At 37.8% G+C, this 24,742-nt stretch overlaps 1 protein-coding gene across 3 annotated transcripts in view; it reads right to left on the reverse strand.

The window, feature by feature from the left end:
• Positions 1-556: 556 nt before the first annotated feature.
• LOC124169052 overlaps positions 557-24,742 on the reverse strand; it is a 152,256-nt gene continuing 128,070 nt past the window's right edge. For all 3 annotated transcript variants that reach the window (XM_046547525.1, XM_046547540.1, XM_046547534.1), the window contains 4 exons: positions 8,180-8,632; positions 6,936-7,328; positions 5,347-5,493; positions 557-2,519 (listed from right to left, as the gene is read on the reverse strand). In XM_046547525.1, the coding sequence (XP_046403481.1) occupies positions 2,228-2,519; positions 5,347-5,493; positions 6,936-7,328; positions 8,180-8,632 (1,285 nt within the window). In that variant the 3' untranslated portion in view covers positions 557-2,227. The remainder of the gene's footprint in view (positions 2,520-5,346; positions 5,494-6,935; positions 7,329-8,179; positions 8,633-24,742) is intronic.

The following is a 24,742-nucleotide window of genomic DNA, read 5'->3' on the forward strand; positions in this document are numbered from 1 at the left end:
AATTTACTAGGTTAGCAATTGAACAGAATAATTGGCCACTAGGTGACTTTGAGAATTCATAGAGAGGAATGACTATACTTAGATTTCGTGGTGAATAGATAAAAATCCAAAGATAGCTCTGATGAAGGTATTATGATAACTAAAGTCAGTGTAAGACTTATTGAATTAGGTCATGTATGTTTGAATAGGGTACAATGAGTGGACTAGGGATTTGAAGTCAAAGCTTGAATTACCAGAAATGAAAGGTCTACAGTCCAGCTGGCCGGAATTGTCCCATGACAGTAGAAATGGGATGGAAAACCTTAAAGACTGCATGTATTGCCAGGCCAATTGCTGTCTCCCATTTACAACCCACACTCCTTCCTTCCCATACAATGTCGTCACTTGGTCTTGAAGGCCAGAAATACCTAGAATTACCCTTTCTTCTCCAAAGCCTTTTGTTTATCTCTGGTTATTGGCATTTTCCTTTTTGGACAGTAGGTCCCATTAAAACAAGTTGTGATGATCATAAGAAAGAGGTGTTTTTTTCATAGGTAAGGGAGTTCAAAAGAAATGATAACTATTTTCTATTTATTAATTTTTGCGCATACATGTTTTTTCTTACAAAATGGTTGAAAATCCTTTTATCAGACTCGTCACATCCTGAAACCTTCAATTACCATGTATATCCTGCCACCTTAAGGTCATAGGAATTCCATGGTTGACTTTTCTGTAAAATTTATTGTGAATCAAGGAAGTTATCAAAATAATCTTGTCTTTTCCTGTCATTAACTTTTAGTAACATAAATATGTAGCACAGTGGAGCACTTGGTCATGTCATCTTAGTTTGATGATGCTCTGATTTTGTTCCTTCACTTCAAACAGCACTGCTGAGTTGCTTAGGAGAGTTCCTCAGGAAATTTATGCGAACATGGATGTCTCATATTCATCAGCCTTGATCCCTAGCTGTGGCATTCCATGTGTGATTCTTGGTTAGATCAATTAGAAGTTCCCCTTGCATTAATATTTCAGTCATTAACTCAAGCCTGTAATTTCTAATAAAAATCTTTTGCGATGATATCATGATACCTTGCTTGAAAGGACTTTTACCACAAAAACTTATTCTGGCAAAGAAAAAAGTCATAAATGAGTCGTATGTTATCATTACACTCTTCCTATCTCGCTGAAATGTTAGATGAATTCATGAGCTTAGTCAAACATAAATAGATGTCCAGATATATATATGTTGCTATCTACTTTGGCAGTCAGGCTGCAGTATTCACAATGTAAAATATTTTTGCGGGTAGCCTCTCTAAAATCAATAAATTTTAATATCCCTCAACAGTAATCGATTATCATTATGACAGAGTAAGCAGTTGACTCGAGGTCTAGAATCTTCCCTGTCATCCCATTCAGCCCTCTCCTACACAGGTAGCTTATACTGCTTACAGGCCCCCACGTTTGTTTATCCAAGACTGTCCTTCAGTCCTTTCCTCGAATACAAGAATCATTTTATGTTCTGGCAATCACAGTATTTTTCATCCTATCAAGACTACTGTGATTCTGTGAAAGTTTCCTGAGAATAGTGAATGAGCAGTAAATATCATGTTTACTATACACAATAGTCTTCAATTTTGAAATACCATAATTTAGTGAGTACATAATTTTATGTTAACATTGGTAATTGTAGCAAAAACAAGAAATTGTACCCTTGATAGACTTGCCCCATTCCCTAATTTTTACCATAGGTAATTGAAATGTTTCAGTGCACTTGCACTTAACCCTTCATTGTAAACATAATTAAGCATGTTAATTATTTTAAGTATATTGACTAGTTAACTTCTCATGCTCAACTTAAGGCAGTTATGTATAAAGCAGGGCAGATATCAGCTTGCAAAAAAATGGAAAAATGTTCTTCAATTATGGGCAATTCCATTCTTTCAGGAAACTGAGAACAGATGTCAATGTGTTTTCAACCACACGCAAAGGCTAACATCATTCTTCTCAGGAATTCTGAGATATTTGGACGGAATATAATCTCCGACCTTCACGTTTCAATCACATAATGGAAAGTGTCACTGCTCCTACTAGAAGCTGCAGTATACTTGAGGAATGGCACAGCCAGATGCAGTTCGAGAGTTCATCTTCTGCAGGAATGTTTGTTACAAATTCACTAGCACTGCCATGTCATTACAGCTATTGTCCTCTTCCAAAAAGGCAATCATGAGTGTGCACGGCGTTGAATGGGTCATCCCTTTTCTTCCCGAACTTTATCATCCTCAAATTTGGGGGGTTGGTTCCTCTTCTGCCCACTCTCTTCATCAGTTGGTAGCAGTATTGATACTGACTTTCGAGGTCCAGCAGGAATGCTGCATCCTTGCTCTGTGCTGAGAGGAGGTAGCACTGTAAGACACACTTCATTTTCTCCTTTAACTGGATGAGTGCAAGGAATAGTGATCAAGGGAAGTAAGTTGGCATTTGTGTGGCCAGGACAATCCTCTGGCGCCATCATGTTAGGCTGCACAATGTGAGCAGGTAAACTTGAAAAAAAGAAAAAATACATGTATATACTTGTAATAAACATTTTATGAAGCTATGAATTAAATAAAGCTACTTTTTTATAGATAACTCTGGGTATGAAGCTTTCACTTCACATAGTGAAACACGGATAAGTACTCTGCCTGAAGCAAAATAGCATATTGCAGAAAGATCAATAAAAGTGGTGGAAGGATTAAGAATGCAATTGGAAAGAAATGGGACCGGAAAAATAATTCTGGAATCGGGAGCAGATATCAATGCAGTAGCAAAATCAAGTTGGTTATTATCATCAATCTACAGCTGATGCATTAAGAATAGTTAACTATCATTAAATTTATATATGATGGTTTTCAATAAAATATAGGTCCTCATAAGTTGATAGTGAATTGCATGGTCTATAAGCACAAACAATTAGCGGATATATCTCCTGAATATCACTGATAAGTATTATAATTTTTCTGAGGCAGGTGAGATGTAGCGGAAAGAATACATATTGGTTGAAGAAAACTAGATGGCTTTTTTTCCACAAATTTTGGTACTATATGATTTAACAGCTAGGTCATCATCAGGCACTTATCTGATGATGACCTAGCGGCTGAAACGTGCAGTACCAAAGTAAAATCTGTAGAAAAAAGGGTTATCATGTTTTCTTCAACCAATGATCAGTTTTGTCATCATGGTTAGAGAAGATTAATGATTTAGTTAAGAGGGAGGGGAGTGTTGTCTGGGAGTATTACTCTTCAAAATTTTTGGGGGGTACAGACTTCTGAGTACTAACTGTTGTTAGTGAACCCCCCTGAAATGAAACCTGTCTCCAAATGATGCATTCCCCAAAATTCTTTCTGGCTGTAGCCTTGTAGATTATAGATATTCACTGTTATTATTGGAGTGAATTTAAATCAAAAAGATTATGTAAGAAAAACTGTATTGACATCCATTTTTATGAGTAATGATTACTGGTGAATAATAAGACTAGGTACTCAGTAAAATGCGGTAAATTTTTCTCAGGTTTTGCACCGGTTCGGGTTCTCCATATCTCCTTATGACAGCAATGAACAACTCGCCCATTGTATTCGATGAACAACTCACCCTTCGTCATCGATGAACAACTCACCCTTCGTCATCGATGAACAACTCACCCTTCGTCATCGATGATCAACTCACCCTTCGTCATCGATGAACAACTCACCCTTTGTCATCAGGGATCCAGGTATTCAATGCCATTTCCTCCAAGCCTCGGGGTATATATACAAAAATCCGCGGGTGAGAGTGGTATCAGCATCTCCTGATTGGCTGCCAGTCCCTTAGGATTTTTAAGAGGTGGTCCCAATTATGGCTTAAGCTGTAACTACAGTCTCTGTTTATTGTGTTGATGTTTTTCCGAATATGATTGGATTCCTTCACCAAGCGGTCCCAGTATCCATGGGATCAACACAGGAGCTTCGCTTCTTCCCAGTAAATCATATGATTTTCAAGTATGCTGTGCTCAGTTACTGCTCATTGCTGTGCTGATACTGCTCTCACCCATGGATTTTTGTATACATACCCCGAGGCTTGGAGGAAATGGCATTGAATTCCTGGATCCCTGATGATGATGGGCAAGTTGTTCATTGAAACATCAGAAGGAGATATGGAGAACCTGACCCAGTGCAAAATCCGAGAAAACTTTGCTGCAATTGTTCACCGGGAAAAAACCAAAAATTATATTATTCAGTAAAACATAAATGTAAGCAAATTTGAGTGGTTCATTGGTCCTCAATAAAACTAGCTAGCTACATCACTCTTAAGAATTGCTTAATGATCACTTGGGACAATTACTTAAAAATTCGAAGAAGAAAAACATATTAAACCAACTCATTTTTCAAATTAGAACTAAAATATGGTGGAAAATAAGACCTGCTGAAACATAACCTCCTCTATGACTTCACCCTTACATTCAACAGCAAAGCAGACAGGCTAACTCAGATGAACATTCTTTATGACAGAGGAAAATATTTAAAAAGAGGTACAAAAAATTCTTTACCAATGATAATGTGATTGTCTCCCACTCTCTTCTCCTGGGGATAGTGAAATGCTTAGATATAAGAATGCCCTTGATTTCCCCCACTACCCTGACTCTCCTTCCATCCCAAAGGATTGGCACATAATGACCATGGTTTATCCCTTTCCTAACCATCATTCCTCTCCCTGAACTACATATTCATATAGTCAACCTATACTTTATAGACATGTATCCGTGTATTTTCCAGAGGAGTATGGCATAGTATTTTGGTGAGGTGACCAACAGCTAATGTCATTTGCACCATGAAGGAAGGGTAGGGATGGCAGAGTGGGGAGAAACCTGGTATCAGCATTAATCTGCTCTTAATGAAAAGTGCCAAGGGGGCCATGGCTTAGCCTCCCATCTGGCAGATGAAGTGCCCTCCACAAAACACTCAAGCAGGGATTGGGTGAAATTGGGATCTAAGCACATTATACCTTTTATTATGCAGAATTACAAGGTTTTAAATTGCCAATATTTAAGGCAATTATTATACGTGAAAGAAGAAAAGCTTGTTGTTGATGCATCCTATTCAGGAATTAAAATATTACCTAAATGTAACGTCTGACCAATTTTCTATCATTGAACAGGAAGGACCCTCATTCAACCTTCCAGTTGATTCAAGTCCAGCTAGAAGATCAGAAACTAGCAGGACTTTCTGGCTATATTGTAGTGAGACAAAATAACTCCTACGTTGTACAGCATGTGGTAAGTTTCTCCCTAAAATTTTGACTTGACCTTTCAAGTCTACAAAAAGTTTTTATACGTCTCATAAACATTAGCCTTACCTTTCTGGTACTGGTGGAGGTGATGGTGTCCTGGATAATGGAAAGCTAGCCACTTCCCTTGAAACACTTAGAGAACGGATGGAACCAAATGCAGTATGATCAGGCGAGATTCCTACTCCTGGTCCCAAAGAATTGGCCATTCCACTACTGAAGAAAGAATAAATACATATTTTAAATTTTCTCCCAGTAATAAAGCATAACTTTGCCCCATTGAGTGATGAACTAGAATTGTTGAAAAATATTTTATATTCATATTCTAATAAAAATCACAAGTCCTAGATTTCAAGAATCATACTCATTCTAAGTTATAAACAGTATTACTCCAAGTTATAATCAAATTAAAATAAATGCAGAATGGATAAGTTTATGAGAGACAGGCTAAGTCCCTAATGAAAGTAGAAGGGCGTACCCAGTATCAAAACGAAAGGGGGGCTTGCCATGGTCATTCAAGTTGTAACATAGAAATGGTTACGAAACCAAAATTTCCAAAACATTATAACAGCGCTTCATTGATTTTTAAAATTATTTGCTCGGAAAAAATATATTTATTTTGATTACATGTTTTATACTAATATCACTTTTCTTGGAATTATAGAAAATTTGTTCAAAAATTTGGATTTGAAATTCATTTATTTTTGCTTCTAGGGGGGACAGCTGCCCCCCGCTGGGTACGGCCATGTTTTGACATCTTAAAAAAACCTTAACCTTTATAAGACCCAAGATAGCTGAGACGCTCCTGCAACTGGCGACGTCAATCAATTACTGTTGGATTTTTACTCGTAGAAGTTTATAAAAACTTAAAGTTGTAGTAATTTTTTCAAGAGCTACAGGATAAGTCATCGATGGATTATTTTTTATCTTAAAATTAACTTATGCAAAGTAACTGGAGAATAGCATAATTAAAACCTTCAGTAAACATGCACCAGATTTCAGGAAAAAAGTTATATTATTAATTCCCCAGTTGCAGTAGCATGCTTGTAAAGCTTGATCAAAAACTGCTGGACTTCATGAGTTTGGGTAGAAAATTTAAACCTATAAAAGATGTATTGAAAAAGTCCCTTTTCTCAAAAGAGGAATCACACATAAGCTTTCTGGATAAAATACATTGTAAGACCATGTGATAGATCCAGATCTTTAAAAATTTTGCGTGGAATATGCTTGATGAGAAGAGAGGATGTGCATTCCATATTGAAGCGTGCACAAAGCAGAAGGTTGTAAGTGTCAAGCGTGTAAGGCAATAATTCAAAATAAATCTTTCATTCTTTTAGTAAAAATGCATCTCTGTAATGGAAGGATTAGGCATGACATTTAAAGATGGGGAAAAAATAAATTATAAAATTTTAAAATGTTGGTTACTAGCATCAGTGAAATAGTTTCTCTCCTATTGTACAAATATTTTGGGGGCACAATCCCCATAACTACCTCCCCACATGGTTCTACCACAACCTAATATAAAAATTAGAGGAGGTTGATCTGTTTATATTTTAATAGCAGTGAAATTACTATGGTCTTCATTGTTTTGTGTGAATGCAATATACTTTCAAGTGAAGTCATTTGGGACGCAGAACAGAAACATTATTCTTCCTCACCTGATGGAGCAGGACATAACGAAAGGCACGGGCGTGGGACAGCGAGAGGCTGCTCCAGGGGACGCCGCAGCTTCTGGCTGCCAGGAGTTGCTGAGGGAACTCCGCGTGCTGGAGAGGGCACTGTGGGGGCAGAGCGGGGGTGGCACAAGGTTGGGTCCCAGGCCCCTCTCCTCCTCGTCCTCATCCCCCACCCCCCGGGGACACAGAGACAGCAGCAGCCTTCTCCTCTTGCTGGCGGGCTTGTCCGTAGGGACTAAGGTCCCTCTCCTGGTTCCGCCCCCATTGCTCGGGGAGTTGGGCATTGTCTCCGGAGCCGCGGCCCAGAAGTCCCCATGGATAGGGCAGTGGAAGCCGACCCTGCGGGCACGCCTCTCTCCCTCGCGCTCCCTTGCCCTGCAGATAGGATCACAAGACGCTTTGAACAAAATGCAAAGGCAAATACCTAGTAATTTGGAATGCAAAACAGAGGTAAAATTTTGTGGTTAAATGCACTTTTACTGCGTGAGGCCGAGAACACGAAATATTCATTCGTTTTCTGTGAAATGTTTAGCGTGACTCAAGCAAAGGACTCGAGGAAATCTTTAAACTTTCCAGTGTTTCTTTGTAAATTAATATCTTCTATAAAACGATTATTAAAATACTATTGATGAATTCTTCTCGGGTTCTCAGCCAGGTTAATTCTGTCGTATAAGCCGACGTTTCGATAGACGACTTGTCTCCCATCTTCAAGGCCGTGTTACTCCTTGAAAGTCTAAGTGAAGACGAGATCTGAAGGAGCGACTGACGATATGGGCCTAATTTCACACTAAGGCAAAAGTCCTATTTCTCGAAACGTCGGCTTTTACGACAGAATTAACCTGGCTGAGAACCCGAGAAGAATTCATCTACAATCAAACATTTAGATGTTTTTATACGGAAGAAAATTAGATTTTTTAAGGAATTATTTACGCGTGATGGAAAGCGCTTAGAGCCTTTGGGTGCATACGGAATGTTTTTACGAAAATCCATGAGGCATGAATCCATGGCCCGGGGCTCCCATATCAAATGACTGAAGCGTGGCCCCCTTATTACTAAATAGTGAGCAAACATGATCGAGCCTAAAGTTTCAAGTCATTCAATATTTTTACGACCAATTTGCTTCAAATCAAAATTTGTCATCATTTTCCCATTGTGGAGAGCGCGAGACTTTGGGAGAACCATTACCAGGACCAGATAAAAGGCCTACTGAAGGTAAAACCCCTTACCTTCGGGTGAGGAAGCACAGGCCGACTCCGATGGCGGCCATGAGGAAGCCCACGACGAGGCAGGCGGGCCCCAGGACGCGCGAGTTGCCGGTGAAAGCGACGCGCGCCGCGTAGTGGTCCGAGTCCTCTCCGATGCCCTGTCCGCGGTAGGCGGCAGCGGTGAGCACGGCGCCGGCCAGCAGGAAGAGGCATCCAAAGGCGGGCAAAGCGATGCGGCAGTTGGCTGCGACGAGCACGCCGGCCACCATCAGGCCGCCCTCGATCTTCTCCACGCGCAGCCGCGAGAGGGAGGCAGGGGGCGCGGGGGCGAGGCGAGACGGGCACGGCCACCAGCGACGCCACTTGCCGCCCCCGCGGCATACGCTGCCCCCCTCGGATCTCTGCCGTGATCCGTGCACCTCCTCACTCCGCTCGCTCTCCGGACTACCCGTGCCGCCAACTCTACGTTCCGCCCTGAAACGACCAAAACGAAAACGTTAACATTCACACGATTGCTAGCGCATTGGTGTGTTATTTCAGTAACTCGAGTAGTCCAGTACCACCAGCGTCCATCAATTTTTAAAATTAGAGTTCAAATTTGTTTTTTTTTAATCGTTTTTCAACGACAAAATAATTCTTAACAATGGGTATCACTTGATATCAAAATTTTCGAGCGGCAAATTACGAGGGAGAAATATTTTGCAGTGGCAACTACCACCCATCACTCACTGAATCAACCCGATGGTTGGTTTGGATATGGATAGGTGAGGGAAGAAATCGCCCAAGCCAAAGATGTGTGAATTACACACATTCGGGGAAAGGGGCCTGGGTTTCCTTGGCCATCTCAAACTTCCTATGAATCTGGTTTTGAAGTTTCCGAACTTCAAAGGTGAACTCCGAAGGCTTCAAACCCTGGGTGTCGGAGGGGTTCGTCTGGAATGGGAACCCGGTACCCTTCGACCCGCAGCCCATCGTTCTACCCAGTAGACTACCACGCTCCTTGCTACCCAGGAATTCCGTACGTAGCCTTGCATCAGGGGTCACATCCATACAGGACGTGAGTTGATAAATGGAGCAAGAATCCTAGCCAGTTGACTAGTTCTCGTATACCCCTAACCTCTCCTCACTCATCCTGAGTTTTTCATCAACTCACAATAATTTCCCTTCCCTGATTAATTTCCTGAACATTAGCTGAAAAACAAACATCGTGGAGAACATGTATAATAAATATTTGTGGCAGAGCCATGAAGAAACTAGGATTCGCAGGGGTGTTGAGGTAAGGTTCTAGGAATAAAATTGAAAAGGAGAGGTGCTACTAACCGCGTCTACTACTCGTCAGCCGCACAATGAATACGCGGCGAGCATATGGGATCCGACGCAGAAAGAATTAATTCATGAACTAAATTAAGTACAAAGGAATGATGCGTGACTCGTCCAAAAGTGCTGCGAGCGAACAGAGAGCGTTGCATAGATTTTATATGAATTACGCTGGGAGCCGCTAAAGACTCGGAGGCTACGAGCTAGCCTTAGATTTTTGAGTTGTTAAGAACAGGTATCTTTCAGAGCGACACGAGGTGCGTCATCTCCACACCACAATGCATGTCGAGGTCCGATATAAAAAATAATAAGGGATATATTTTTCCAAACTAATAGGTGTAGGAATTCGTTTTCCTCCAAAAAATAAAGGACTTATATAAACGCAAGGTGGAACTCATTATCAGGAGTCAAGTATCTCCAACGCAACTTCTTTTCTTTGCTTTTTTGCTGACGGCGCATGTCCATGCGATTTGCAGAGTAGCATTTGCATGTATGTAAAATATATTCCATACCAACCCTTCATTAGCGTTTATATTTTTTACGTATTAAACTATGACTCGAGAGCGTATATTTTCAGTTCGATTTAATTTTCTCCGGCATTGTTTCGAGATTCGATTGAGCTCAAATTAAAATTAAAAATTCTTGATTGGAAAAATTCTTGAACCAATGAAAAGAGATGTAGACAATGCAAACTTTAACAACCATCTCCATCTATAAATTTATTCAACTTGTATTAATATTTTATTCGGTTGCTTTTGTTAATTTCTTACAGTAGTTATGCTTTTCATCCAGTATGCCACGTTGAAGGGCGGCAGAATTAAGAGTTTTCGGTCGTTGGAGGGTGGATGCCAGCCCAATACTGAACCCTTACCAGTGCAAATGCCAAAGATTACCCGAAAAAGCGACAGCCTACTTCGGGACTTTCACAGCACCCGTATTTTATTCACACTGTTTTCTTTATTTTTTGTTTTTATTGGTGTTTTAGATTTTCAGGCATATTTTTATCATCCGAATAAATAAATTTTGTTTTTGTAAAGGATAAATGTATATCAGAAACAATGAGTAACTCTCATAAGGAAAATATTCCGTTTTTAGGGATGAATCAAAGAAAAAGTTTAATGCAATTTTCATCAAAATTTTGCTTTAACCTCCTGAGTGGGGATTCGGCATTAAAGAAAAAGGGAAAGAAAACATATTTGCCATTTTCAAATAGGGTATTAAGTTGCCTTCTTTTCAAATTCAAAGTCTACCAAAAAATTTGAATAAATTTCCAACGCCAAAATATTATCACTCAGGTGAGACTTTCACGAGAATCACGAATGCTAGAACTAAATGCTGAATTAAAAGTTATGCCCTTTTTTTTTAATTACAATTTTTCGCAGCGTCGCGATCTACTTCTTCATTCATTACTCCCCGCAGCTTTGCATTTCAAATAAACAGCTTTCAGAAACTGCCGCGATTATAAGTTAAGAGTAAATAAAGGCAAATTTATTGGGATTAATGAGAAAAAGGGGAGATGCAAGAAAAGCATATCGCTCAAGAAATAAAATTTAAGAACTCCTGCTGGAGACAAGAGAAACAACAATTGAGAAAGGAAATATAAGGGAAGAGAAGTGAGGAAGTACATCGCGATAGCAACAAACAAACCCTACGAATCACTCAACTATAATAACTATAAATAAAAACATTAAAAATTAGAAAAAAATTGCATAGTTATTTAATTACAGTTATATTTTAGTAAAATAAAATAATTAAATTGCGTTACTCGCGTGATGGAAACACACAAAAATGCATAGTGAATTTACAAATGATACCTATATCTAAAAAATCTACAATCTTTGAATTCCATTCACTTGCTGATTGCACGAATTAATTTCCCCTCGATATCCAAACAGTTACTTCAGCATATCATCCATTTACGCTTCTTCCACTGTACATTTCCCTCAAAGTTTCAGTTCGAATCACTTCTCTTACCATGCAAAGGCGAATTTATGCAATAATAACAAAGGTAAAAGAAAAAAAATAACGCACTTAATTTCAGATTTGACGAGTGTTCCACTTTTGCCAAATATAAATTGACTTTGGAAAATCTGTGGAAATGAAAAGCAAATTTTAACGGAAGGAGAACAAACAACCGTATGCATCCCAATCCAAGCACAAAGAAAAAGTTGCATCTATTGACATAATACCTTATCCTCTCCAAACCACTCTGATTCCTGGCTCTATAGCCAAATTCAGTATGGGAGTCTTTCATAATACCTGTATACCTTTCATATGTGTGCCCGCTAAACCACGAAATGCCTCCTATTTTCCGAGAATTCATTTTTAATAACACTATTTCTATGAGATTATACTTATTTTAATATAGAATGAAAACCATTCACTTCCTTTTATTTCCTTCATTAATATCAATTAGCCTTGAATTGTATCCCCGCATCATATACATTTTTCAGTATACCGGAGCAATCGATATCTAGCCTGAGGACGATTAAATAGTTTCTATTCTTTTTAATCCAATTCGATTAAGAAACGTCGAAAGTATAGAAAAATCGCAATGCTAACTTAAATCAGGGGACTTCAGGCTAAAACGCATGAATAATCCGTTTCTCATGTAAAAAAATTCGCTTTTTATATAAAAAAATCCAGAGAGCTGATGAGAGAAAGAAATATTGAGAAAGGTTAGCCACGCGCAAATTAACTTCAAGCTCTAATTACAGCTAGGAATATTTTTTGGTGCGAAGAAAACATCCTTTACCACTTCAACATGAGAAATCGTCTAATTAGTAGTGTAAATAACGAAATTCTCTTAATCGGATCCAGTTATATGAATATAATAATCATAATTAAATTTCTTACTCCTTCTTCACTACTCATGGAAATCTCTTCCAGTTCTTCATTAACACCATTAAAACGTCAACATTTATATACGGCAGTTACACATACATAATCTTGAAGTAAGATGATTCATTTTTTCAATTCTGTGCGTAGAGTACCTTGGAAGTAAATATGTAAGTAAATACGTAACCTGTGCACAAAATTTTTTTTGGTGGGTGAGAGCCAACGTTTATTTTCCTTATCATATGCAGGGAGGGTGAGAGAATATCACTAAGGAGATTGGGTAAATACGTCTTTAACCAATAAATGGCCAGTACGACATAGTTCATGTCGTGTTATTCTTCTGAGAAAAGGAACAAGTAATTAATAAAACCACAAAAATAATTTTAGCCGCAGTATTGTAATACTCCTGATGTCGATAGGTCAGCCTTTCCTCAATTTATGCCGGACCTGGATGCTATTGTGCATAGTTTCTGGTCGAGAACGCCAAATGATTTCCACAACTTGTACTTATCATCGTATCTCAATATGAAATGGAGCAATGTGTTTCATCACTATTGAAATCTGTAGACAAGGAGAAATACTAATTACGGAAAAATATAGCGTTTTCCGCCGGTATTATTAAGGCTAAAATCCAATTTGGGTCACATTTACATCTAAATAATACCCTGTAGGCCATCTCAATAGACGTGTGTGCGTAGTGCCTTATATGTGACGAATTAAATACGTCAATGAAAATGAATTACCTCGAGTTAATCAATCAGCTAACAAATTTTTACTCGGATTTGGCAAGTAAGCAAACTAAAAAAGCATTTTTTTATTTTTTCTAAGTAAAATAACTAAAATCAATGCATTGTTTTCGATACAAACAAAGCCAAGTGAGATTTCTTATTACAAGAAACATTTGGCTGCAATAATATTGCTTTTCAACATTTCTTGGAGGCTTAGTAAGGGAGAACCAAGAAATTCAAATTAATTTAACAATGATAGATATTATGAAGCCATTTGAAATGATTTTATCATGGTTGATCAGCGTTCAACATGGCATGAGAGGAAAAAACCTCCCTTTAAAGAAGCCTTTCTAAGAGCTTTATTTTACAATAAATAAAATTTAATTTGAATTATCAAGAGTAATTATTATAATTATACGTCAAAGACCTATTTGTGGACTGCGCAAGGGTTTTCTTGAAATTTGAAAATTATAAAGATACCTCACAAATATTGACCGAAAAATTAACATCATCAAGTAAAATCATGGATTACGATTTTTAAATTAATTCATTTACAACATTATGGAATGAGCTAAGCGCATTTTTTCAAATGTCATGCAAGAAAATGAGGAACGATTTACTCACCAAATATTCGAAGGAGTACATGAACGACTCGGTTTTTTGGGATGTGTTAATTGCGCCTTTATAGGAAATAAACATAAATTCATCAGTAAAACAGCTTAGCTGAACTGATCGGTAAAGATTCGAAGTAAAAAGATAGGTGGGTGCAGAGAGCTTCGCTTTCTCATTCCTTTTCCTGGCGAGCATACAGTCAGATTTATGACACACATTGACGGTTGCCTGCCTCTAAGGATAATATACCGGTGACCGCTCGCGTGATTTACTCGTCCGCGCTCGCAACACGGTGTAGAAGACTCTTGACATAAAAACATTCTGCCACGCCGACGTGTGCTCGTATCTATTCACGAAAGAAAATAGCTCACCATAAGAATTAGTCTACGACGTGTATAATAGACTAATTTTTGTTGTGACACCTTCGATCATCTTCTATGTTATTTCTACTGTAGAGACACCTTTTTCTCCACTTATACGCAACCAAACTCTACAAATGAGGTACTAAAATGCACAAAATTTATCAGAGAACATGCGACGGCATATCTTACTTCCTAAATATTGCTATTGTTTCCTAAAATTGGTTTTTAAATTAAAAAAAAAATAAAATATAAAACCAAAAACCGGTCAATGTTCCTGACGTTAACGGCGCACAAACTGATACATTTGTTCATTTGCAACAATATTTCGCATTCTTTAAATAACTTTTATCAAAATGCGGCTGATTGCACATTCAAGTCTCCTGTTGATACGTTAGTATGAGTCATCATGTGCGTTTAACAGAGGATAGTGTAATTACTTCCAATGTTGTGTTTAAAGAGGTCCTCTGACATCAATTTGAACATGAACATTCCAATTAAATTTGTACATAAGACCCTGCCTTTTTTTCTACATTTTAAAATTAGAAATGCTCCTATCCGTCTGTGGACCTGCATTGAAAAGAGCGGGGGAAGCCCACTGGGAGCGGGCGCATCTCGCTCGTATACATTAACAGAAATGCCCATTTATACACTTTACCATTGAAGCAGTTGGTACCAAAATCAACCTGGAACACTGGCAACTTAACTAAGTTATCTGTAATGTTTATAAGTAATTAATGTAACAAAGGAATTTTTAATTTTTATATTTTCACATAAGGAGCCCATTCACGATTTTGAGCGTTGTTTCGGGTGGAGCATTCTCAGAGCGACTCATTAGGCGAGTGAGGCTAGTCCTAAAAAAGGTGTGATTTAGGGACTAATATTTACTCCTATTTATAAATTTACTGTTCAAGTGATAGACGGGAACCAATATTTTTCACAGTCCAAGAAATATCCAATAATCTGATTTTGGTAGTGACGACTCCATTTTTCAGAATAGGGTGGTTTCCTATTATTTTTTTATTGCCTAAATCGAAAGATTACTCCAGGAGTACGTATTTCACGCTTTCAGATTTTTATATGACGATATCTATTTTTCACGATTAAATGAAAAGTGAAAATTTTCAAGCGCGCGAAAACGCGACGCTCAAGTATGAATGCCGGGAAAAAACTCCGCGTGACGTCGTTCTGCTTCCCGCTGCTGCAAGTGAGGTGACCTTGGGGCGAGGCTCTGCGCTGATACGACGCAGGATGCTAGCAGGTAGCTGAGTACCATGCTAGCTGGTAGCGCTTGGCTTAAATAAGGATTATTAATACCTTATCAAACGAAGAAAACTTTCCGACCTTAGCCAGTTTTAATAGGTGATTATTAAGACATGTTTTCCTGAGCTCTGTGCCTCCTGCATGCATTGGTAACCTCAGACGATGTAAAACTCCTATCCTCTCGTGTAGAAACTAGGTTCCTGTGACGTCTCGTGGAGTGGAATCGCATGGGCGCCAATCTGGCCTTTTTCAAATGAGGTTAAAATTGACCCTTGCCATTCGTCTAAACTGGTATTTCTAAAACCAAATAATTTGTATATTATGAATACAGTAATGGTGGGTAACTAATCGCAATCAATGCCTTTCGTTTTCTTTGATGAAGGAAACTACCCTATTACCAAGTGTCCGAAGAACGTTTCAATTAAGGTCTGATGGAAAAGGAAAATATTATAAAATATAAATATATATTTGTCTCGTTTTTATGAGTTGCATCAACATCATATTACGACGAAAAAACAATTAAAAAATGGAACGATATTCTTTTAAATAAATAAACGTTGAGTTTTTCCATTTTCTTATCCATCAATGTTTCCATTTTTTATAATAGGTGAAGCTTAAGAAAATGGAAAGATTACGAAATAGAATGATGCCATTAGCCTGTTCCTCAGCAATACATATATCAAAAGATCATTTGTTCGTAATATGCGGTATATCTGCCTAAATCTCCAACTGTCAATAAAATATCTAATTCACTTCAGTAAAATGTCTAATTCACTGGTTTTACATATATTTTTTTCTAAAAGAAAATACATTAAGTATAAAAATCTATTCAGAAGGTAAATAGCAGAAAAAACTCATAAATGGAATATTTTCATTGATCTCCATTGTCTACTCACCAATGAAATACAATTTTCCCTTTTTTTTACTATTTATTGACAGTCTCTCTTTCATACGAAGAAATAATTTTAAAGGGGGAATATTGCAATATAATTCATCAGTAATAGATGAATAAATTCCACCATAACGATTAAATTACCTCAACTTACACCTTCAATGTGGTTTCCTCTATCGTCTGTTACTCCAGATGACGTGTTTAATAATTAAATTAACCACAGTGAAAAAAGATCTCTTTAATATGAACAAGTGAAAAAAGATCTCTTTAATATGAATAGTTTGTACATAATGTAAATTACCGACTTCGGTTGAAATTTTTATTTAAAAATCCAAAGAACTTATATAACTATTAACTTTATAACTGTGGAAAGCGGGAAAAGTTCACCCTAGGGAACGCTTCTCATCTAACTGTATCTTCACCTGCATATTATAATTGGTGCGATTCGATAGCATAGGTACTGTTAAAAATTGAGTGCTCAGTGAATATAATTAACACCTGCGATCTATGTCCCAAAAAAAAGCTTCCACTTAAAATTTTCTTTGAGTTTAGAGCAGATTGTGGTTGTCAGTAAAGACATCGTTCCACTTTCATGCGTCCACTAATAAACAGCTGACCATCGCTAAATGCTCCCATAGAAACGCTCAAATTAACGCTTTCTCGAGCACATTTTTTACGCATCGTGCGTGCCTCCGAGAATTTTCAAAAGTGATACATCGCCTCTTTTTGAAATTTCACCGAAAAAACTTTCGCTTTTGACGTAAACAAAAAAAAAACGCTTAATCGGGCCACAGGAAACGAAACAAGAGAATTTTAGGAAAAGCTCATTAAAGGGATTTCGTTGATATTTTCACATTGTAGACAATCGTTCTAATGGTTTTATCCCTCGATAAGTACCTCAGGCAAGCATGTAAAATAAAAGGTAAATCAATTATCTATTAATGAGAATTTGAAGTTGCGTCACGACCAACGACATGTATCAAATTGACCCCTCAAACTGTCCAGATTCAGCTGTTACTGTTTTTGAATTACTAATGCCAAATATTTGAGACGAGCACAGCAAATTTTTATGGAAGCAGGATAACTTACCACTTCTAGAAGCATGCGTCTTCTCGCACGAGTTTATTCTTAATGTAATGCCCAATCTCCTTTTGTCTCATACATTAAGTGTAATCTTCTACCCCTATTTACCAATCGTACTTCTATTCAATACATCCCCACCCGGAATCCCTTCACCCCCAAAACCTATCCGACATTTTACTCGGAAGGCTTTGTGTCTCTCCCAATTTTTTATCTGGTCAAACACATGATCTTCCTATTAATCTTTATGTGAGCCTAATTTTGTGTTTTGATTGCAAGAGTTTCAGAGAATTTCAACATATTTTCCTTCCCATTGAATCACTTCACTAAGGATTTATCTCATTGTTTTCATAAATCATTCACCAAGATCTAAAAAATTTTAGATCATCGACCAATGGAAACGTTCGCCCACAAGTGTGACACATCAACAACGGCCACCTACTCCCACCAGAAGCTCTCCCTACGCCTTTATCGGCATTAGCACTAAAGAGACGCTGGTAAGTATCAGCGATAGCGATTAACCTTGACATATGACCTGCAACTGCCGACTCCTATCCTCAGCCAATGATACCCATTAATGATGATAATAATAATGCCATTTCTTGTGGGCAAATAAAGCTTCCCCCTCAGGATATCCTTAATATGCCTTTTAATTGAGGACCTTACTATTTTTCCTAATTGACTGAAACACCTGCACCAAATATAAAAAAACACCCATACGACGTCTTGAGAGACAAATATAGTTTTCAATCCCTCCAGAAGTTGCAGATTTGGGACAAATTAATTTCAACCTTACCATCCTGAACCTTCAGGGAAATATCTTATATCAGAAGCTTGTCATTTGATCTACTTAAATATTACTCTGACCAACTTCTATCTAACCAATTTACCCTAAAATGTTCAAAACAACTCTCCGTACTACAATTTAGGGCCCAAAATTAGCCTAAAACTGATTATAAGGACTTATAAGACACTACTGAATGATAAAGAGAATTCATGAACCAAAGTTTAGAAATATCACCAAATATAATTGTAGGTTTAAATTTTATTCATTTGTACGGGCGCTTGTTAGATAGCAAAACATTACAGAAAAAAATATGGGGGGCTTCATGCGTTCCCTAAGGTATCAGAACTAGCTAACTAAAGAGGTACTATCAATATAGATGTATGTCAAACGTTAGGGATAGTAATAGCATTCTAACAACTTCAAGTTCGAAAACGAATGCAGTGAGTATTAATGGATTGTAATGTTCTCATTAGTGCCTTCTTGAACGGAAATGTTATCTATCAGCATGTCAAAGCCAAGGTGCTCAGTGAGGATGCCATTCAAAAGCCAGTGACATAATGACTGATATGAAGGTACATTAGAATAAAGCCAATCATATCCTACAAGGACTCCCGATTTCCCTAATTACCACCAAATAATGGATCACTAGACTATTACGTAGAGTACCTATTCACTCAGATTGAGATACCTGGGCAAAGATAAGTGAAAGGAGTTAGACGTTTAGCACAAATGGTTCATTAATACCAAAATTAAGTTCATAGTAAGGTTAAGTTCAAAGTTAGGCCAAATATCTACAAGTATTCGTGGTTTTAAGTTTGCTTTCAATAGAAAAACAAGGATATTTCATTTTAATCCATAAATAATGGTAGTATTTCCGTTAATTCTCTGACAAAGAGATTAGCAAAAATATTCTTCCAGTACTTATTAGAAACCCGATTCGATGCCTGAATTTAGTCCTGAAATACATACAATGTAAGTTTAGTATTATTTAAGAAACTAACAAGTTGTTTTGTGAATATATCCGAGAAGAAAATATAAAAAAAGTATGCATGTATTATATTTTATAAAATTTTGTAAATGCATACTTATTCATAAGAGCTGAATAAATATGCATTTAAAAAAGAGTGAGCTTCATTACACCACCAATCTACATTAAAGTATAAAACAATTTAATAAAATCATAATATAAAATTAGGCTCCAGGTACATTTGGCGACGCTGAAGTATATTTATCACTTATTTACCGGGAAACTATCGCACTATTTATCCGATTGAAATATTGCTACATTTAAGACAATACTGGTGAGTATTAGTGTGCAATAGTTCTTCTGCAGCCCAAAATTTGTGATGCTTATTGTATTTGAATTCATTGCCTCGTTGGGTAGAAGTTGGATAAAGTTGGATGGTCTGGGAGTGAGTTTGCCCTTGATTCCACCGAGAATCCCCAGGATATGAATGCAAACACGACCAGCGCCAATTATGTAGGTAGATTGTTATGAGAGCAACATTTCTGAATAAATTACTCCGAAACTATTTTTATCTAAAAAAATTTCAGAAGCTCTCGAAAAAAAAATTTACACCAGATTATTGCGATCAACTTTTTATTATTTTATTTATTATATCGATGAATCCCGACGTCTCTTGGTCCTTATATTGCATACAATGCTATAAAAGATTCTAAAAGAGACGCTGAAACGATATAGGTACAGTTTTAATTTGGTAAATAATGTTCTGAATTTCCTAATATTGTGAGTTCAAAATGAAAGATACACGATATTTAATGGCGTACTAGTCGCATTCATGCGAAAAAATTGTAATGTAATTTATGAAAAAGAGCAAGGAAAGAGCCCGAATCGAAAGGCTCACTAAAAAACAATAGATGATTACGTATGATATACTTTCAATGAATTTTTCAAGCATCCATGTCGGGATTTTGAGCTAGAAAATCTCACTACATACTAAGATAAATAAACTGAAAGAGGTCCTGTAAATGCGTTCTATACGTTCAAACTATTGCGTTCTGGATACTTTAAAAATTTAATGCATTCAATAGCTTGAAATATTTCAATTATCCGAATTGGAAGTGGGATACTACCGAAACCATGGAAAGTTTATTTATTTGGATATGAATGCCAGCCCAACGTTGTTATAAAACGAGGTGGCCGAAGCCTCCAAGTCCGCGTGGAAATATCATGCATTCAACATAATAAGGTAGGATTAAGATCAAATCGCATGAGGTCCTTTGGTCTTATTTGAATCTGATCGGACCCGAAAAATATTTAATTTATGACATTTAAAATTACTTATTTCATCAATCACCATATATAGTAAAGGAAATAGTATTTCTGATTCGTAGTAAACTAACACAACATTGAATTTTTAAAATTATTCGACAAATTTCAGTTACTATTAAACAATAGAAGCTGTTACAGCCAAAATATCTCCAAATATATGTGTACCTGAGATGATGTTAATACAGCTAAAAATGAAGAAAATGCCAATAATCATCAGGTCAGCTAAAAGAGAATCATAATAAGTTTATTAATTTTTGATTTTCAACCGCAATCAATCCAAAACTTTTACATAGGAGTATAAAACATATATGTAGTCTCCGGCTTCACTAAGATGTCACAAAAAACGAAAAATACTATTTACGGTCTTTCTATTCACTTTACGTATGACTTAAATGACAAGCGACTACTAAGTTCCGACACCATTGTTGGTTACATTCAATTAAATTTGTGGAGAAAGTACCTCGTAATTTTCGTTGTGAGCGAGGTCTATGAAAGGAGTCCTGAAAAGCAGGTGAGTTTAAACAAATGGTTTGAAAGACGATTGCGCGGGGAAGTTCACAAAGGCAACGGAGATAGCCACTCATTGCAATTGAATTCATGGAATGCACGTGTGACAGCAACTCGCATTGAGTTGACGCAGATCCTCTTCCCCTGCGCACAGTCGCCACTCTTCTCAAGAGGACGACGCCACGAGGGCCGGAGCAAGAAGGATGTGTCGGGGGTGAGGGGGGCGGAGGAGGGGGCGTCCCAGTGCTTAATTTTAATTCATTAAAAGCAACCCCTCTCGGATGGCGTGTCACGCTCTCATGCGTCCCCTTACCCGTAATTCATGCCAATTCGTCGCTAGAGCCGCCGACGCTTTGGCAACCTCATAAGATCATCACGGTGCGAGACCTTTTGCATAAGAGCTTAAGGGAGAGAGAATCGGTTCCTTCTTCCGCGTAAATATCACATCGCTGGCACATCGAGGAAGTATCGGTATTCAAGTCGATTTCGGCCCGTGTCAGTCCTGGTTCAGCGCCACGAAATGAGTTGATCAATCGCTGCATGGAAGACTCGGATCTTCGTGACCGGATATATACGACGCGTCGGTCGGTGGAAATGATCCTGATGAAAAAAATACCGCCTCACATGTACTGGAAAATAAGCTTTTCGATTGCCATAGCAATTACTCACGAATACTATTGAATAAGAAAAACACCGGCGGGAACTCGAGAGGCTGTTTTTATGCGGCTTCTATGCTATGGTATTAATATTAATCATTCTGTACACATATACACACTTATCAGATTTAGAATTTTTTGAGCATTTTTTTTTCAATTTAAATATGATAAAACTCGACTTTGAGAGTGTCCAGGTATTCGAATAACTATGAATTTTACTTTCTATGCATAATATATGCAAGTGTCACCTAAATTCCATGTATGTTTCAATCAAGACCTTAGCCAGAAATAAACGAGGACGTGATTGAATAGAGAGGGTACTTCTTTAGTCAGAAGATTAATTGGGAAGGGATACACTAAAGACAGATCTTCCAAAAATTTCGGTGGTGGGGAATTGTACCTTCTGACTCTTCCAACGTCCTATGCCCAATAGACAACATCAAATAGATATCATATATACCCTCAAGATATAAGACATCATCAAACTGCTTTTAGAATTTTGACTAGCATGAATGTAATACCTTTCCTCACCTCCTTCACCACTAGTTCCTCCTTGCTGCAAGCAGTGTCCACTGCAGTATCCCGTCAAGGCCTTGCCCCCCCCCCCCCCCCCAATAAACAGTTACGGTGCTGGGCTGATTAGTACCGTCACATTTGCACCGTTGTCAAGATCACGAGAGAAACCAGTCATACCCTACGATTGCTTTCGCTATTCCACTCGCGCTACGGGTCTCCTTTCAAAGGGCAGGCGTGAGAGAGAGAAGATAATTGCTCTCCACAAAGCGTTAGGCTATGGCAATGCCACGATGAACAAGTGCAGGAATAGTACCAGAGAGGACAATTAGTGGTTACTGAAAGGATGAGCAAAGGGGCTCCAGTATGTTTATGCAATGGGTGCTCCGCTGATTGCGCTGAGTTGTAATAACGAACAAAAGTTCGGTGAAAAATATTATTAAAATAGGATCAATCATATCAAATATTATAGGAGAGATCCGATATGCTATTGGAAAATTCGATTATAAAAGGTGATCCACCAGAAAGATAAGCTTGCGTGGAACACGACACGCTCCAATTCCACTAATCATCCCCACAAGTCCTCATATCATTATAGAATTTCCTTTTCCAGTTCGACATAAGGCCTATTAAGGCCCATTTATAAAAAATAGCAATAAATTATCCGCAGGGAACACTTCGTCTCACATTTTAGGACCCATACGGCTTTCATAGAAAAAAATAACGAGGAATTAGCACAAAATTAGTATAGGATTTGGTGAATTTTAAATTTTAAGGGAAAATTAGCGTGAAAATTCGGAAAGCGCGGTGTCGTATTCATTGTTTTTCATCCGTTTTTTCCTAGCTCTAACCGCGAATCGTAGAAGGAGACATCTCGCAATAAAAAATAACATGGATATAGTATAAAATTGAGAAGCAAACTCCGGAACAGACATCGATGCGACTCAGAAACAACTCAACGCAATTTCAATACCTTGTGCGGCAGTTTGCTATTATACTTGTAAAGAATAATGATAAATGGCGTAGAGTACGCGTTACTTTTTTTCTATAAACGCCCCAAAGGTAACTGAAGCTAATTTATCGTTAATGTAAACTTATTGCTATTTTTTATTTCTTTTACTCTTCATTCCATCCGTGAACACTGTTCTCTTCCTCCAAATCACCGCTTGCCCAACATTATTCCCTCTATTAAGGTGTTCCGCATTCCCTCGCCCCACAACATACACTCTCTCCATCACCATCCTCTTACACGCTTCTACCAATTTTCTGATACATGCCCACTACGCAGTGAACTCTGATTTTGATTGATCATGTATTTTCCATCCCTCCAACTTCATTCTCCTCTACATCTGGAACGCCTCGAATATATATTCCCATCTTCCTTCTTCGCCGTCCACGTTTCCGCGCTGTAAGGAGCTAAGACTAATTAAACTATTCACCAGTCATTTATTTAGACAAACAACGAACCAGTCATCAATGCCCTCCTTTATGCATGATGACAAGATGATTACGAATTTCAGGAGGAGAAAGTCTCATCTTCATTTCAAATACATTTTTCAACGAATACCATGGCAAAAGTCACCATAATTTAAAATCTTGTCTCAACTCAGGTAGCATAGCTATTTTCATATCAATTTATTGCCTAATTTTACGTCCAGTAGTATGCTCCGAAACCAATGCGCATTTAACATATACGTGGTTAATTAGCAATGCCGTTTATAAGCTGCCGCAGTAAAACTAATTTTGCTGCATAATTAATACGGAATGGTTATTGAAAGGTAATTCCAGCCACAGATATGCTGGTGTGAGCAGGGTAGCTCCTAAATCAATGTATATTATATAGTATTATATTTCTGTAAAACTCATGCACTACTTTATCCCTTGTTGTTCGGCAGATGGGTACCGCGTAGATTTATAAGTGAACGGTTTGTGAGCAAGGGTTTGACTTAAATTCACAGGAGATGGTAATGGGAGAGAATTGGAAGAGAAGCAGGGAGAGAGAAAGTAAGTCCCTACAGAAGACGATCCCTAATGAAACAATGCTTTTTGTCCACCTGCTGAGGAGAAACAATTGGTGAGTCACACATGAGGAAACTTCTAATAAAATCAAAACGAATGCCATTCCATTCACGCAAAGAGAAAAGATTTTTATACCCTGACTTTGCTAACCCTGAAAGTCAACTATACAATGGACATTCATGCAACAGCGGCGTCGACATGGCATGCACGAGGGAACTGTGGACCGAAGAATTTGATAAACTGTTCATAGGACACACTTAGATGTGTCATATTAAGAGCCGTCAAAAATAATACCAATGTTATGAAGCATTTCATGGGAAAACGTCTTTAAAACCACTTATTTCGTCGATATACGGCGAAAAATCATCATTTCCTCAAAGATAAAAGTCTGGGTCGAATTGTTTTACTTATGAAAAAATCGTTTCAAATGCTTACGATCTATTTGATAATTCGAAGTGGATACTATGAACTTCTGCGGAAAAGTTTTCACAAGCATCTAATAGCAATTGAGGTACAAAACGAAAGTGCAATGTGATATGAAATATTTCTAAAGCACTTTAACTGGAATCGTAAACCAAAACAGTGAGACTCGTGGCCAGCTAAATCAGTCGGCGTGCATTTGGAAGACTGTGGTTCCTGATCAGGACAAAGCAAATAATTTCTCCCACGTGAAATATTTGTACTTTCCCATGACTCAATAAATGTTTACAGGTGGTTAGT

This window comes from Ischnura elegans, chromosome 1, assembly GCF_921293095.1.
Source record: "Ischnura elegans chromosome 1, ioIscEleg1.1, whole genome shotgun sequence".
Taxonomy (NCBI): domain Eukaryota; kingdom Metazoa; phylum Arthropoda; class Insecta; order Odonata; family Coenagrionidae; genus Ischnura; species Ischnura elegans.